General features: G+C 42.1%; 1 protein-coding gene, 1 long non-coding RNA gene and 1 other non-coding gene across 3 annotated transcripts; 1 reads left to right on the plus strand and 2 right to left on the minus strand.

The window, feature by feature from the left end:
• Window positions 1–4,101: 4,101 nt before the first annotated feature.
• LOC137446357 (uncharacterized) lies at window positions 4,102–8,846 on the minus strand. The gene is made up of 2 exons (XR_010988629.1): window positions 7,769–8,846; window positions 4,102–6,424 (listed from the first exon to the last, which is right to left on the minus strand). It is a non-coding gene; the product is annotated as an uncharacterized lncRNA (long non-coding RNA).
• Window positions 6,722–6,994, minus strand: LOC137446522 (small Cajal body-specific RNA 13). The gene has a single exon (XR_010988671.1). It is a non-coding gene; the product is annotated as a small Cajal body-specific RNA 13 (non-coding RNA).
• A 122-nt stretch (window positions 8,847–8,968) lies between the features above and the next one.
• Window positions 8,969–15,976, plus strand: GLRX5 (glutaredoxin 5). Its single transcript, XM_068148859.1, has 2 exons — window positions 8,969–9,535; window positions 13,654–15,976. Exons 1-2 carry the CDS (start codon window positions 9,226–9,228, stop codon window positions 13,830–13,832), a joined length of 489 nt encoding a protein of 162 aa, XP_068004960.1. The 5' UTR covers window positions 8,969–9,225; the 3' UTR covers window positions 13,833–15,976.
• The last annotated feature ends 1,244 nt before the right edge of the window (window positions 15,977–17,220 follow it).

Here is a 17,220-nt window from a genome sequence, read left to right on the forward strand (position 1 = left end):
AATCTTATCTGTGAATTTGCATTGGGAAAACTTACTCAGTCATCAGTAGTATATGAGAAACCCTCACTATCAGCAATTAATTCTTTACAAAATTACCCCTAGGAAACTACTTTGTATACCTGGTCTTTCTAAGTCAGAAATTAAAGCAGCCCCTTGTATTTAGAAAGTTTGCTGGTGTTAGACAACACATCACTGTATCAAAAAAATTGCTTGTGTTAATTTCCTCTTCTGCATTCCCTATGTGGAGGCTTCCATGGCTTTGATTATACTACCTCAAACAGCTTTGTACATGCTGAGTTAGAAAAAACACTGTACACAGACAAACAGCAGGCATTAAATAAATGAGCATTCAGTTCATTATCCAAACAACATAAAGTTGCCCACACAGACCTAAACAACAAAGGAGAGGTAGAATGACTATAGGCAGTGTGGCAGGGTAGAGAAGCTTTTGAAAAGGAAAACACAGCAGCTCTCTTTTTCCTTAAAAGAAAGAAATGTATTTTTAGAAGCAGTTGGCTCACCCTCTAAACCAAACCATGAGTATTTGTCAGTGAATATAAATCATTTTCAGACATTTCCTGTGATGAGCAGAATACCCAAGAGACTGGGTGGAAAGCATAAAATACTGCAAAAGTAACAATTGTATTGGCATGGTTTATTCAACAGGAGGATCTACACAATGTCTTTGGGGCAACAGAGAAGCACTTACAATGCTGCAGGGTAACTGCTCTCTCATTAGTGCAACACACCCATTTATTCATACTCATAACTGATGACAAACAAGTATTACAAGATATTAAGATGTTTCCCTTTATGTTTGCTTGGGTACAGCAGTGTAAAATTGTAATTCAAATGAGTCACACAGCAGCCTTGGGGTGGGAGGAACAGCATTTGTTGGCAGAGTAACATTTGTGTGCAGCTTATGAGTGACATATGTCTTTGGCATGACAGGTTTCAACATCAGGTTTTTTTATATTGTTTTATAGCTACTCAAATTTGCACATTGCTTGACAGAAAGCTTCTGTGGGTGGTGGTAGGAGTTCCTGTAAGTAAAACTCCCTCATCAGCTGGTAAGGAATGAGGAGTCATAAACTCTAAATGCTGATGTCAAAGCAGCATATCTTTAAGAGCACTAGGGCAAGGATCACGTCTCAATGAACCACGCCAACTTCCTGCCCTGTATTCATGCAGACTTTAACAGAGTACTTCATCTTCTCCCTGTAGCATATTTTGGAATTTACCTTTTGTCTAATTCAGCTCCACAGGAAAGTGGGACCTTGTGGTACAGTACCAGTTCTGACACCACTGGCCCAAATACCCTTCTATAGTTAAGCACTTAATATTATTGAGTTCCAACTTCTGGGTAGACTTGGGTATTTTAACACTCCAAGCAGACTGAAGCTGTAACCACAGATTCTGCAAGACAAAGTTCAAATTAATTTGGTTGGTTTGGTTTTTTTGTGCCATGTTTCCATATAAACAGAGTAAAAGTGATAGTTTGTGCCTCTTATTCATTAGCTTCTAAATTTAGAATACTGTCTCAAATTGGAACTTAGCAAGTATCACTTCTGTGATATTGGCTGACTGCAGCCAAATGCGTTTGCATGATGTGTTAACAACATTCATCAAATCATCTGTTGTAAACCATCTACCCTTCAGAGCATAGGAGCCTTTAGCACATAGGATATTTAAATCTGGACTTCCTACTCCCAGTATCACTCCTAGAACTGCACTAAGAGCATGCAATTAGGAGCAGAGGAAATTTGTTTCAAGTTTTCTGTTAGGTTCAAGATACAGCTGAAGAAGCATCAGATTTCTCAAGCTTCTACAATGGATAGAAGAAAGCCTGACAGTAAAAAGAAGCAAGGTTAGCAAACAAAACCCAACACAATTAAACTGAATTAAGCCAGAGTTAAGCCACTATAAAGCAGCTGAGGCACTGCTCCATTTATTTATGAGCAAAACAGACTTCTTGCATCACACACACTAGACATGAGGATTCTTCACATGAACATCACTTGCTTGAGTCACACTTTAGTAGTTGGAAGATAATGCTAAAGGAACAGTTGACACTGGTGATGCTGGAGTCCTCCAGGTCTATCAAAACACTCATAAATAATATCCATGCTTCATGTTGCTATCAAACAATTTTGGTCTCAAGAGCAAAGCAGCAGCTTCCTTTCCCAAGCATCATCATTTCTTCAGTTCTTTCTGTTTCCTTTGTAGGTTTTTCCAGGCTCTGCTCATTTGTTTTCAGACTGGTGCCTACACATCTTTAACAAGTCTGAAAGCTTTTCAAGAAACAAAACTCAATGACCAGAAGAGGGGCAGTAGGGTGTTAGAAGTTGATAAAAAGTTATCAGACTGGAACTTTGGAGGCAGTATCACTTCACAGCTAGCAAGGGATCCACAGAACAATAGAAATAGATCACTGTACACTTAACTACAATCGTGCCTTATAAATACTTCTGTGTGGGGAAAACATAAGACAATGTATTTGACTATCGAGATAACTGTTGTATTAAAAACGTGTTCTTCAAGCAAAATTGTCAGAAAACTGACCACAGAACAAGTCAAAGGCACAGATGGGGTAGGAGCAGAACCCCCAAGACATCTAGGATGATACTCACTAGCAAACTGTGAAGTCCTGTACTATTAGCTCTTTGTGCACTCCCTCTCCTGAGGTGACTTGAGGGTAATTTGTTTGTAATTTAGGCATAGCAAGGTTAACAGCTAGGCAGGAAAGAAGTTTTTAATTTTTGCAACTCAGATGAAATATTGAATTTCCTTGGTTTCTCTGAGAAATTTCCCCTATTTTGAGGGGGAATCTCACCTTCACAATACATTTTGAAGTACACTACTCTCCCTTCACCAGCATTGTCACCCATATTCAGATGGGCTCCAGCACCTCAATATTTGAACTCAATATACAAGATGCAGCCTTACCAGTGTCAAGTACAGGGGGACAACCACTTCTCTAGTCCTGCTGCTGCCATGATTTCTGACAAAGGCCAGGATGCTGCTGGTCGTCCTGGCCACCTGGGCACACTGCAGGCTCATATTCATCCAGCTGTCAACCAGCACCCCCAGGTCCTTTGTCCCCCATGTGCTGTTTGACAAAGCAGATTGCCTTCAGTATTATAACTATCCCTGGCACCCAGGCAAGGATTAGAGGCCTGTGGTTCCCCAGATCCACCTTCCAGTCCTTCTTGTAGATGAGCATCACATTTGCTAACTTTCAGTCAACTAAGACCTCCCCAGTTAGCCAGGACTGCTGATAAATGATGAAAAGTGGCTTGGCAAGCTCTTCCACCAGCTCCCTCAGCATGCTTGGGTAGATTTCATTTGGCCCCAGAGATGAGATCTGCTAGGTGGAGTAGCAGATCACCGTTTTCTCTTGAATTATAGGGGCTTTATCTTGCTCCATGCCTGTATTCCAGCTCCCATAGTTGAATATCCTGAGAAAACTGCTGTGACTGTTAAAGGCCGAGACAAAGAATGCATTAAATACTTCAGCCTTTTCCTCATCCTTTATAGCAACATTTCCTCTCCCTCCAATAAAGGATGGATATTTTGCTTGGCCCTCCTTCTGTTGCTGATTTGTAACCCCAATTTTTCTCTTTTACAGCAGTGACCAGATTAAGTTCTAGCTGGACTTTCTCCCTGCGTAATTTAAGGATATCCTTATACTCTTCCTGTGTTTCCTGTCCCTTTTTCCAAAGATGATAAACTTTTTTTTTTTTCCTGAGTCATAGCAAGTTCCCAGTTCAGCCAGGCCAGTCTTCTGCACAGGCTCATCTTTGGACACATAGGGACTGCCCACTCCTCTACCTGCAAGATTTCCTTTTTGAAGAATGTCTACCTTTCCTGGATTCCTTTACCCTTCCAGACTGCCTCCCAAGGGATACTCTTGACCAGTCTCCTAAACAGGCCAAAGTCTTCCCTCCAGACATCCCAGGTGGCAATTCTGCTGAATCCCCCCCACCCTACACTGCTCCAGGAATCAAGATCACTATCATTTCATTGTCACTATGCCCAAGATGGCCTCTGTTAAAAATTGTACATACATTTCTAGAAAAAAATGGAAGACTAAAGGGTGCATGACACAAATAAAATCTTTACTGAAATACCGTAGTACCAAGTTCAAAACTACAAAGATTTTAAAAAAAAAACACCAACAAACCCCAAAGTTAATAATGAAGATTCTCACCTACGCTACAAATGCATTGATGTGTGCAAAACTCTTGAACTTTTAACTGGAGAAATCTATTACAGTTGGAACTCAAGCAATGACATACTTAGTACTGTTTCTGCCATAGAGGTGATCAAATGGCCAGCACTGTTTATTGAAGCTGAGGAAAGTTATTGTAACATAGGATACGTTTCTTAAGGCAGAAAAATACCTAAGTGTATTTTTTATTTTTTAAGTCTTATATGGAATAGCTAAGGGATTAAAGTGCTGAACAAGATCTTGCTGGTGTCATCGCTCCCAGAGGCAAAAAGCATTCAGTTACTATAGCTTTCTATTTTTAACAGAGTAACTCGGGGATCCAGAGCCACCTCGTGGACACCAAATACATGTCAAGAGTTTGGGCACAACTACAAGTTCTTAAAATGAACTAAACAAGCAAAAGCACTTCTGTCATCATAGCTGTACCCAGAGTATGCCAGTAGAACTTACATGGGGGGCACTAAAGTCTTTCTTACAGGCAGAGAATGCCCTAGGACTTTCCTACAGTTACAAATGACCAGAAAACACTTTCAGTACTTTGAATTAAATTACAATTCATATGAATTACCATCCTGTTTCTACAACACTGGTCAAATGTGAATGCATATGAAGCAAAGAACAGGACATGTGTCCTGTTATAATCCCAGTCCTTTGCTCTCTGTGGCTTAAGACTTGATCCAGTAACAGTATCTTCTATTTAGCAGACTAGTCTTTTTTCAGGCTCATGAAAGATTCATGGCATTCTTAACTCCTGCATGAAAAGAGGCAAGAGGTGTTCTCATCAGAGGTAACATTTCTCAGCTCTGCATATAAATGAAATGTATTATAAAATTATGGTTCCCCTGCAATACTGAAAGATTCAAGCACCACTACCATCTGCAAATAAGGAACAAAGGGCCAACACAAGCTAGTCAGGCAGAACAGTTGCAGGAAGCTTGCTCATCCCAAAGAGTAATTCTACTACTCTATCACAAAGACTGTATTACACGTCCTTGCTCCAGGACAGCTCCATAAGTCACAAAGCAGAGTGCAGCTACAAAGAGATGTATACTGAGATCAGTGTCATTAAGAAGGAAGCTTGAAGTCTACAGTGTGTCATCTAAAGGTTCACATTAAAATTTGAACTTGATCTTCAATTCTGTTTAATGTGGGGCTCAGACATTGTTGCTTTCATTATACGCATATCCTGTCTGCCGAAGGCATCCTTATGTGAACTAAGCTGACAAACTGCTTCGGATCAATTAGATAACCCATCATTTAAACTGACCTCAGTCACTTCATGCATATTCTTCCCCTCTCAATAATGAAATGGAGGGTTCAATTTTAAAGCTAGTGCAAACATCCTCTTGAGAATAAACTACAAATCTATAAATGTTATTTTAAATACCCATCAAGTTCAGAAAAACTCACGTATACGCCTCCAGGGTAGACCAAAACAGGAAATCTGAATTGTACTTACTTCCCATGGGCCCCGAGTTCCTACAACCACAAAACTCCCCTAGTGCTTATACATTTCTGCTGCTTGTTGCACTTTTTCGAACTACCACATCATCAATATAACCAGGAACTTTTCATAGTTATTTTTTCAGTGTTCCCAATTTAGGCAATCCACAAAATTATAGTAGTTTTTAAGGAAGATGTTGCCTTAATAGTATGCTGAAAGTATTTAACTGTCATGCAGAACAGCTGGAACTCAAAACATCCCACTAAAAAGCTTCAAGAGACAACAAAATTGCCTAAGTAGAACCCAGCAGTTAAGGCATAAGAAGGGATTTGCTTCCAGGCACTTAGTACATGTCAGAAAGACATACAGATGTCTGACTTGGACAGGAAGGTGTCCTGTTCAGATAAGCTGAAATGGGACTTTTCTTCTGACATTCCTCACCGGCTGATTTAGCCCTCCACTTTGTACAAACCCAGACAAAAAAACATTTCTTAGATGCATACCTTCTTGTGCATAGTATAAGAACCTCAGACCACAAGTAGTGATTCTGTTCAGCAGCAGAATGCCTGCAACTAACCTAATGTGTGACTACCAATGAGCACTGGAGCTCTGCAGTTTTAATACTAGAACTTTTACTATTGTTTCCAAAGTGATGTGTTAAGTCTTCTAACAGGAGCAGCAGCAAAATGTCAGTAGCCTTATGGGAGTCGCCTTAGTATTTCTTCTGCCCAGGTGAGTTAAATCATTATCTGCAAAATACAAGAAGTTTTACTTAGACTGATGGAAGACTGGACCATTAACTATTTATTACCATAAGTAGTTATTTCTTTGTTTCTAGAGTGTACATGGGGTTTATGTTCTGAATCTTATCAGTAGGGAAAAGTGTTTATCCACTAGTAGAGTGCTGCATATTGCATAATCCAAAAGCATTTCACAAGAGTAAGTATTTTATTAAAAAGCATTCCGTTAAGCTTAATAGCATCCCACAGAACTATAAATCTCAGTATTTTTAATTAACCCTGTACACAGACTTCAGCGAAACTAATATTTATAGCAGTTTTTCAGTGTTCAGCAGACGTCACTGTGTCTGCTAAACAATATCAGACTGCAGAATTGCTCTTACTGTTGGTGGATCAATAATGACATGGGATAAGTCATTATCTCCGTGGCAACAGAATTGTAGCTATTAGAGGAATATTGCGCATGTTGCTGCTGCATCTCTTACAGGCATGCCTCGGCTTCCTCATGCAGATGCTCTCTCTGCAAGCCTGGTATGCCCAGAGTACTACCAACCAAGGGCATCTCTTGGACTACAGAGGATTAAACTGCAACTGGGGAAAAAGCACATCCCCACATGGGTTTTCCCACCCTTCGGTTTGATGTCCTTATTTCACTTACGATTTCTAATGAACCACATCCTTGTAGAAATAACAAGAATGAAATTCAGAAAAGTGAGCACTACAAAATTCCATTTATAACCTTCTAAAATTATTTTTTTAAGTATACTTAGTTGCCTTTAAGAATAGAAACATCTCTTTCTTTTTACTCAATTTACATTTAAATTCCCCTCTGACTTCCTGGGATCTTAAAAGCTGCAGAAATGTTTCTGCTAGATTGAAACAAGCTAGACCACTTGGGACTACCATACTCAATGCTTGTTAAGCCTCTGCCTCTGTATATTTTATCAGTTCATCAACTAGAAAAACATTTTTGCTTTACAGAATCCATATCACAATACGGATACTGTTTTTTTGGTCATATTGCACAACCTTGCACTATGTTAATCACAACACAGAAACCACAGAAAGCAGTAGTGTTTGTGTCTTCCTCAGCATGCCTGTTTTGTTGAAAACACAACACTGATCGATTACATATACTTTAAAATACTGCAACAACACTTTCTTTTATTCATAAGATATCCACATGGGATGATGAACTGCAAGTTTGCCACAATCTCCTTTGCACGTGTTCTAATTAAATAAAAGGCAACAGAATTAATGCCTACAGACGGTAATTAAAACTCAGAAGTACACCTCATTTATGAATGCCGTTTGATACGGAGGAAAACTTACATAACGTTTTCTTCTACTTACAGGAGGGACCTGGCTGCCATGGGCGACATCTAAGCTTTTCTCCAAGTTCCTAGAAAGAATCCAGCGTCTGCCCAGGAGCTCAAAGTTGGCTGCAAACACAACCGTTTCCAGGACCTGCTCCAAAACCAGCGCTTCTCTGGCTGACGCTGGGCAGTTCTGGACGTCTTTCACCATCTACTGAACCAACCCTTTCGTACAGGCAATCAGCCAGCCTAGTCTTGCTCACATCTCTCCACCTCGCAGCCACCCCCGCCAGTTGTTCCAGTGACCAATCGGGCTGTGCAAAGCCACCGGTTACTCGGGTCTCCCCTCCTAGCATTGATGCAAAGCATGCAAAGAACTGCGTTTCTCAGTGATTAACTGCCTGCTTCGTTCCACTGTGACAAATTAAATACACCAAACCCGAGTAACTGAATGCAAGCAAGTCACTAAACACAGTCAAAGCTACCAAAGAGACAGACCCATCCAGGACTTCGTCAGATGCTCACGTAACGCCTCCGCTGCCTCCCCTGTCCGCCTACAGTGAAAAACGGTGCTTACTCAGCGGCGTTGCCCTGAGGGCACTTCCACCGCTGCACCTCGCATACATTTGTGCTCATCATCACCGCAGTTTCTCGCAGCCGACATGCCGAGCAGCCCCGTTCTCTCATGATTTCATTTAGCTTTTAAACGGTTTTACCTCCCAGTTCGCGTCCCCAGCCCCAGGAAGCTCTAGATCAGCCTACAACACCAAGAGATAAAACCCTAACCCCGCTCTGGGGAGAGGCGGCGTAGGTACAGCCCCCAACTCCACCGAAGACTCCTAGCGCACTACCATCACAGCTACATGAAGCGCCCGGACCCTGCCCATACTGCAGGCCCAAAGGAAGCAGCCGAGCACGGCGACGACCACAAGGTGGGTCTCCCTGCCGTACCGCCCTCCCTCCGCCGCCGCGCCACTCAGCCTGCACCCTAGCTGCCCGGCAGAGCCAGCAGCAGTGGGGAAGGGAGGCGCGCGGCAGGGCAGCGCGCACCAGATCCATGGCTTCGCTGTCCGTTAGGCTGAAGGCAGCTGAGGCACGCTAAGCCCCCAGCCACGAGCACCGCTGCAACCCGGAAGCGGAAGAAACGACACGCTAATGACGCGCCCCCGGGGCGTCCCGAGAAGAGCAGCGCATCCAGAGGGCTCCGACCAATCGCGGCCGTGGAGCGGGCGGGGATTAACCAAAACACCGATAGGTGCTCCTCCCAATGTAACTGCAGCGGTGCACTTCTCTCCACAAATAGGAAGACAGAGTATCCTCAGGGTTGCTGGGTGGGACAAGGCTACTGGCCGTCGATGCTGATTGGCAAGTGACTACGCCTATGTGGAAGAGAAACTCCGCCGTGACCTTTCTTGCTTTCCGCCAATAGGCGGTGAACACCGGCTTGTTGCCGGCGGAGCGCGGTGAAGGCCAGCAGTAGGCAGTCGGGGCAGCATGAGCCGTGTTTTGTGGGCGGCCTGGCGGTGGGGCAGTGCTGCCGTGCGCGGCCCAGCAGGGCGACCCCTGAGCCAGGCAGCCACCGGCGGCGCCGAGGGCGGCGGGGCTGAAGGTAGTGGCGGCGGCTCAGGGTCGCGGGAGGCGGTAGAGCGGCTGGTACGAGCGCACCCGGTGGTGGTGTTCATGAAGGGCAGCCCGGAGCAGCCCCTCTGCGGCTTCAGCAACGCCGTAGTGCAGATCCTGCGGCTGCACGGTGTGGATGACTACAATGCTCACGATGTCCTACAGGACCCCGACCTCCGCCAAGGTCAGCGGCCGGGGCCGGGGCCGGGGCCGGGGCCGGGGCCGGGGCTGGGGCCGGGGCTGGGGCCGGGCGCGGCGGCCGTCGTGGGTCACCTTTGGCCGCCACATCCTCTGCGGCTGGAATTTGCACATGACCCAAACAGGTCCTCTCTGAAACACTGCTATTACTGGGCAGCGCCAGAACCCCGAAGTCCCGATTTCCCTGTGGGAAGGCTTCCCGGCCTGCGGGAGGCTCCGATATGTGTAACCCTGCTGGGAGGCCGGAGCTGCCTTAATGCCTCTTGGCTCCCGGAGAGTCGCTGGCGCCCTCCTTACCCCGCCCTGCGCCCAGCTCAATCTGGCAGCCCCCGTTCACTTGATGGAACTTGCTTCTGCTCGCTTTCTTGAGGTTTTTCGTAATGTTTTACAAGCAGGCCTAGTTCCGGGGTTGGGGGGGGGGGGGGGGGGGGGAAATGAAATTCGAAGCGTGATACAGAGATGGTTACTTGTTCCGGATGTGCCTGTTTGGGTTCTGGAACCCTTGCTGTGTCCACGAGCGTTTTGGTCATCTGCAGAAGGCAGTTAGACTTACAGGGTATCTCTTGAAGAGCAGGCTTTTTGTGCCATGCCGCCCCTAAAAAAATAGGTACAAAGCTGTATTAAAAAGTCCCTAAAATGCTTAGTTATCTAGTCAAGATGTTATTTGTTCCCATGAGCAGCATGGTGAAGCTTCATGAATACCATGGGCTTGGGCCACTTGATTCCCTGCTCATGCTGCCTGGCCAGGTTCTTTTGATAAACTACAAAAGTATGCTAGTCATTTGCACAAGAAATATTTTGTAATAGTTTCACCATTACTGCTCAAATGGTGGGAGCTATTAGTTATTTTTGTTTAGATTTATTTTCCTTCAGTTATATTACCTGCTCCACCCTGAAAAGCCAGTATGTGGCTGCTTCTGTTGATGGCAATTTCTGACAGAGAAGAGGGCAGGGCTGCTGGAATCTGTAGTTCTATAGGAAGTGTGATTCAGCAGGGGCTGCCTGAAGGCCCTCTTAGTCTTCTCCTGGAGCTGGCTTCAGGTGGTGAAAAGTTGGTATGCAGCATGTGATACTTTTCTAAGCCCTCTTTTCTAAGCTCCTTGCATGTGGGTTTAGTGAGGGGATGCTCAGCCTTTTCCTATGAAAATATCCAATACATATGTTCAACTATGGTGGTTCAGGCATGTTTTAGCTGTGAAATCAAACCAGCTCCCTCTACTTGCCTCTTCATGTAAAAGCACACTCAGATCTGTGAAACTAAATAGTTACAGGTACTTCACGTACCCTGAGTTGAGGGTATGCTTCCCTGACACAAATCCTTCCTTATTAAAGGTGGTCTAGGAGACCTTGACACTCTCTTGGACTCCATGGCTATTTAGGTTTTTCTAATTTGGCAGTGCCACAAATGATCCTGCTCTCAGCTGATGGACAGCACTAGGCTGGTTCAGGTAACTAAGGGGGCAGGTTACATATTGGAAAAATGGTAGTTTGAACTGTTGTGGTAGTTCACTTTCAGATTATTTTCTCATGGCTTTACTTTACCTAAGCAAGGGATTCTGTCAGGGTTGGACTTGATAGTTCCTCTCACCCTTGACCTAGCTTTGCCTCAGTCATGCTTGCACCAGTACTAATGATATTCATGAAAACATGTTGCTTTTCTGGAGAAAGTGTGGTAGGAAGCAAAGTGGTTGCCTGAGTTAGTTCTTTGTTGTAGCCCATTATTAATTAGTGCTAATGCTGGCAAGAGAGACTGAGAATTGGTAACATACTGGGGAAATGGGGTGGGAGTGCACTACGTATCCCTTTCCATAGTAGTTTATACTGATTCTGGTTTCACATCCACCTTAAAGTGGCTTAACTGTCAACTGTAAGCTTGTTCTATGGAGTGTGGTATTACAAAGCAAGCAGTGGTTCAGAGCAGAAGCTGCAGCTTCTGAAATAGAGTGAGAAGTGTTAACCCGCAGAGAGGGGGAAGGACATCACTTGGGGTGTTGGTACTGCCGAAGGCTAGAGCAGGTTAACTTGCTTTAACACTGCTGAAACACTATCAGTAACTGCTCTGTGAAGCTAGGAGCTGGTTAACCATTTCAGGAGGTGTTTGGTTCGTAATCTCCTTGAGCCTCATGCATGAAAGCATTTAAAGCAGCTTGTCCCACACATGAAATGCAGCATACAGAGCCGCTTAGCTTGATTGTGTTCATATTTTTATCTGAAGTTGGATAGGTCTTTGAAAGTATTATCAGCATTTGTGTCCTTGAAGAAAATATTTCTGAGAGAGTGTAACTGATGTAAATATTACCATGGAACGCCTATTGGCAATAGGCTTCTTATCACAGAATCATTTGAGTTGGAAAAGAGCATCGAGTCCGATCGTTTGCAGGGTTCTTGGTTCTCAATAGATGTATAGAGGTATCTTAACAAAAACCAAACCCTAATTTTTTATCGGCAGTGGCTCCTTTGTGTAGGATTATCCTTAAGTATTCCTTACTGTTGGGACTCAGTTTTTCATTGCAGCTGTTGTGGATTTTTAGGACAGACCCCTTTTGAGTGCCCAGTGGACAAGGAGTGCTTAAGTACTGTTCACATCAAAAGTCAGCATAAACAATTGACAGATTTTAGTGAAATGCTAAGGAAGAAGTTATAGATGGTAATGTTGGAGGAGAGGTTAGATCATTCTGGGCTCCCTTTGGCCTTGATTTGTAGGCTAAACTTAGTGGTTTTGACTTTTGAAACCTTGGTTGTGCATGCACAAAATCGTAAGCCAAAATAACATTTCTTAGCTGATATACTCCATGGTTAGGAATACTTGGTAACTTTTTTCCCCCCTAGCTTGTTGTTACTTCAGTGGATTTTATTAAAACACACCAGTATTTGTCTGAGGGAAATAAAGTGGTTAAAGTGCCAAAAAGTAAACATTATTTGATTATAGTTTTGTTTTTTTTTAAAAAAAAACAAACACTAAATATTTTGGGTTTTACCTTTAATGGCTTTAGAGGTAAAAATGTTTTCTAAGGGGAAAGCAAATTTCCTGGTGTTTTCTGCTATACAGGTCTAATATTTGCTGTTAGTACTTTGACAGCCTGTGCTAAAGCTCCTGTGTGCTTGTTTAGAGGACTGACTTCCAAGGTGAATTGGTTCTGATGATCTGAAAAGGAACCACTGTTGTCTGTAGGCTTAAATTTGCTATATGGGCTTTTACACCTTGGGTAGAAAAATTCCAGGCATTGCATATTGGAAATGTATGAAATGTTGAATTCAAAACTTGCTTAGATATCAAGCGCTGGTCAACTTGGTGTAAGAGCCTATAGATGCGGAATTTTTTCTGCTACAGGAATAATGGCTTTATGTGAAGGGTCTTTTAAAAAGTGGCAAATTAGATATAATGACTTAATCTGTATTATTTTGTGTGTGGTCTTTAACTGCGAGTTGGAATTCAGTTTATACCAGCCAGTCAATGTTTTTGAATGGTCTTACATTTGTCTTCTGTGAAGTAGAGTTTTGCACTCTAGTTCTATACTTTGTAATTGTGTCAAACTCTTTTTTTGTTTAATGACTACTTGAAAAAAAACTTGGCCTTTGTGCCCCTCCCAAGGGCTGAAAGGTCTGGCAATGAAAGATAAAGCAATTGGAAATGCATAAGGCTTCTGGAGGGGTGAATGTATCTTGCAATCGAACTTGCAGTAGTAAGTATAACTATATCAATTTGGTAAGAACATAAAATATTTTCAAGTCCCTTTGGGAAATATAAGGGATAACTGAACGGAAATAGCTCTCAATATTTTTAATTATTTTTATTTCTTTAATTGAATAAAAAATAATATTGTTTCCTGGGAGGGAAAAGAGATGCTACACTTTCTGAACTCCAGTTTGAAGTCAGTGTAGAAGCCAACTCGATATCTTTCAAACCACACCTTTGAGTTGAAGTGAGAACCAAACCTAATGTGGTTTTTCCTGGTAATGTTTCTGCTATATAGATAAATTTTTGTCTCAGTGGGAAAGAAAGGGAAAATATCAGTCAGGTGGAAGCAATGAGTTCAGTTTAAAATAGCATTCTGTTTGGAGAGGGGAGAAAACCTTTAATACCTTGTTTGTTTTCTTATGCAGGAATAAAGAACTACTCTAACTGGCCTACTATCCCACAAGTATATCTCAATGGTGAATTTGTTGGTGGTTGTGATATACTCCTCCAGATGCATCAGAATGGAGATCTTGTGGAAGAGCTGAAGAAGCTAGGAATTCGTTCAGCACTTCTGGATGCAGAAAAAGACCAAGACAAAAAGTAAAATCAGGATTATGCTGTGACAGGAGTAAAGCAAAACTTCAATAAAAACTTGCTACCAGTAAAGCCTTACATACTTTAGCTCAAAGAAGGCATCTTTTTGAACTGACACTAAGATTTATCTATGAATGTCTCATGGTAGATGTAGTGATCTTGGTATTTTGATTTATGGATATTGTAAAAAATTTGAGTATAACCACTGCACTGCAAAACATGCATTTGTGGAAATTGGTGTTTTAAAAGAGAAAAAGTTCACTTGTAAAAGCATTCCCTTCTTGACTGAGGTGGGAGTAAATTGAAAGAACTAATGGTATTTTTATGGATTTTGAGTGTGTGTTACTCTGTTTTTTTTTCATACATGAATCTACACAAACAGTAACTGCATTCCCTTGCTCCTTTCAAAAAACAGAAAGTGTTAATGCACCATAACTCTTGGTGATAAGGCTTCCTGAGAGCCTGTAAAACTTCTGTAACCACATAAGATATAGGAGAAGAGTAGTTTTCAAGCAATACAGGAGGAAAAAGATTGTATGAGTGCATGAAATATACTTTTACTCCAAAGGATAAAAATAAACAGACTTGTACAAATACGTGTATAATGGTGGTCATTACTTTGTAACTTTCTGATGGCTTTTAAAAGATTGCTAAGAATTGTGCCTAAAGATTTTATAAAACATTTTCTACCTCTTGCAAAGCAGCTTTTCCCCCTGCTTATATAGTTTGTGTATTAGTGTTCTGTGGTAGTGATAAAATCTGGGGATTGTTTGAAGCCTCGGTATTCTAGCTTGAAAGAGTACAGGAGAATACTCCTATACTACTGTAATCTTGTATTGTTTGCTAGTCACTGTGTTATCTTTTTATATTTGTTTTATTTCCAAGTATTTTTGCCATACTGCTGTACTCTGAAGACTATGGTTGTCAAACATCAGATTTACGGATTAAAAGTTTCATGTAGATGAGTGCAGTAGAGAGGCTACTGAGTACATAAGTATTTCTTTGTGGAGAGTCTCTGATGTCTTTAATAACTATCTATCCACATTTCCGTAAGTGAAAACAAAATATATGAACCAGTGTAGCTTCAGCTGTAGAGAAATACTGCTAAGGCTAAAAGCTAACCAAGCTGTTCTGAATGCATTGTGTTTTTTATTAGTATAAACCAGTTTGCATGTGGATTAAGCTAATGATTGGAAATAAACTGTATTTTATATTTGATTGATGTTGACTATTTGATTATCTACAATAGTTCCTCTTATTTTAAATGATGAGTGAAACTGATACTACTTTCACTTTGAAACATGTTTTCCGCTGCATAGGATAGAAAATGTGTTGTAGAGAAGAGAAAAACTTTGGCTAGTGGAAGAGAAAGTCAGGACTAGAATTTGTAGATGAGGGATTTGATGCAAGTTCTAGTTCTAAATCTCTACTGTCTACTTAACCAGCTGTCCAGTGGAGGATCTATACTGGTGCATTCTTCACAGAATTTGCAAATGGCTTAGTGTAAGCTTACTGTATACATGCAATCAATATAGCCAGGATTAAATATAGTGGGTGTATCCTCATCGAATCCACTTGTTCATGACATCTGCCCAGTACCAGTAGAGGCAACTGAGTGACCACTGAAAACAACTAAGTTATACTCAGAACGAGTCCCTTTTGGTTGTTAGGCATGTAGATACATGTGCAAGAATTTTTTTCATATACAAGATCACATTGATGAGTAAGTCTAAACAAAGGTTAGTTCTGAGCATTTGAGCATTACTGTTCTTTGAATTAAAGCTTTCATGTGGCTAACCTTTCATGGGTACTTTCTGCCAGTCTAAATGTAGAATAGTTAAACCCAAAACTCTGGTTATTTGTCTTAAAAGACCTATAAAAGTGGATTATCCTGGGTTTTGCTAGGATGGGGTTAATGTTCTTCATGAAAAGCGAGGAAGGATAGCCAGCTGAGCCAGCAATGGAGTGTTCCATACCATGAACACCATACCTGCTCTAGGAGGGGGAGCTGGCACAGGCAGTAAAACTTAAGCTGAGTTGGGTGAGCTGTTGTGTTTTGTATTACTCATTTTATGTATTACTTTTTTGACTATTGTTCCTGTTGCTCATTTGTTCTTTGGATTGTTTATTAAACTTGCCTTATTTCAGCCCACAGGCATTTGCATTCTGCTCCCAATTTCTTTTGTCCATCCTGCTGGGGTAGGGAGCGGGTAGTTGTGTGAGCAGTTGTGGGGGCTTAGGTACAGCTGGGCCTAAAATCCCGACATGGATGTACACAGTAAACAAGGTAATGAAGAAAATTAGATTATTTTCTGCATCAATGGCAAACTCTTAGTCTGGCTATTAAATACATTTATTAAAAACAAAACTCCAAATCTGCAGTTTCATAGAGCTCTATTGTGGATCCTGCAAAAGCTGAATATTTTTCAGTACTATCTGCTAGTAGTTTAATAAAAAGATAACTTCAGCATTGTCAGGCCTTGCTTTTCTTCTAAACAGAAAAATACTTCTCCAGCATGAGTTCCTGCTTTTACCAAAACTACGAAGATTTTTCTACTTTCTCTGCATTCGTCTCCTTAGACTTTATAGTTTTTAATTACTTGCTTAAACTTTTGCAAAACATAATAGTGGTGTTTATATCCTTTGCCTGATGGGAAGGTGTACTGCTGCTGTGGTAAAAGGCTGAGTTCACTATACACAAAATCAAAAGCCAATCCTTTGCATCTTCAAACACTTTTCATCTCTTACATACAGAGCAAGGTGAGGTGGCTTGTTTTAAGCAAATGAGATTGCTCATTCCCAGGACTGTCCTAAATCTTCCCCTAAGGGGAAGAAGGGTTTCTTTGCTCTTGAACTGGTCCTGGCAGGGAGAAGAAGGAATCCAGTTACAGACACTTGTTATTGTGCTACTAGTCTTGATTTGGGAGAATTTGAGTCCATTAAACCAGAAGTTGTTTCCTTGAGTAAACAAGTTATTACTAACAGCTCAGGAAACCTAAGTTTTAATACATCTAAGTGCTAAGTTCTACACATTGGCCACAATAACCCTATGCAATGCTATAGGCTGGGGTCAGAGCGGTTGGAGAGTGGCCAGGCAGAAAGGGACTTGGGGGTACTGGTTGATAGTAGGCTGAACATAAGCCAGCAGTGTGCCCAGGTGGCCAAGAAGACAAATGGCATCCTGGCCTTCATCAGGAACATTGTGGCCCGCAGGAGCAGGGAGGTCATTCTGCTCCTGCACTCAGCACTCGTTAGGCCATACCTTGAGTACTGTGTCCAGTTCTGGGCCCCTCAGTTGAGGAAAGATTGAGTTGCTGGAACATGTCCAGAGAAGGGCAACAAAGCTGGTGAGGGGTTTGGAGCACAAGCCCTATGAGGAGAGACTGAGGGAGCTGGGG

This window comes from Melanerpes formicivorus, unplaced genomic scaffold, assembly GCF_026170545.1.
Source record: "Melanerpes formicivorus ecotype bairdi unplaced genomic scaffold, bMelFor1.0.p_v2 SCAF_17, whole genome shotgun sequence".
Taxonomy (NCBI): Eukaryota; Metazoa; Chordata; class Aves; order Piciformes; family Picidae; genus Melanerpes; species Melanerpes formicivorus.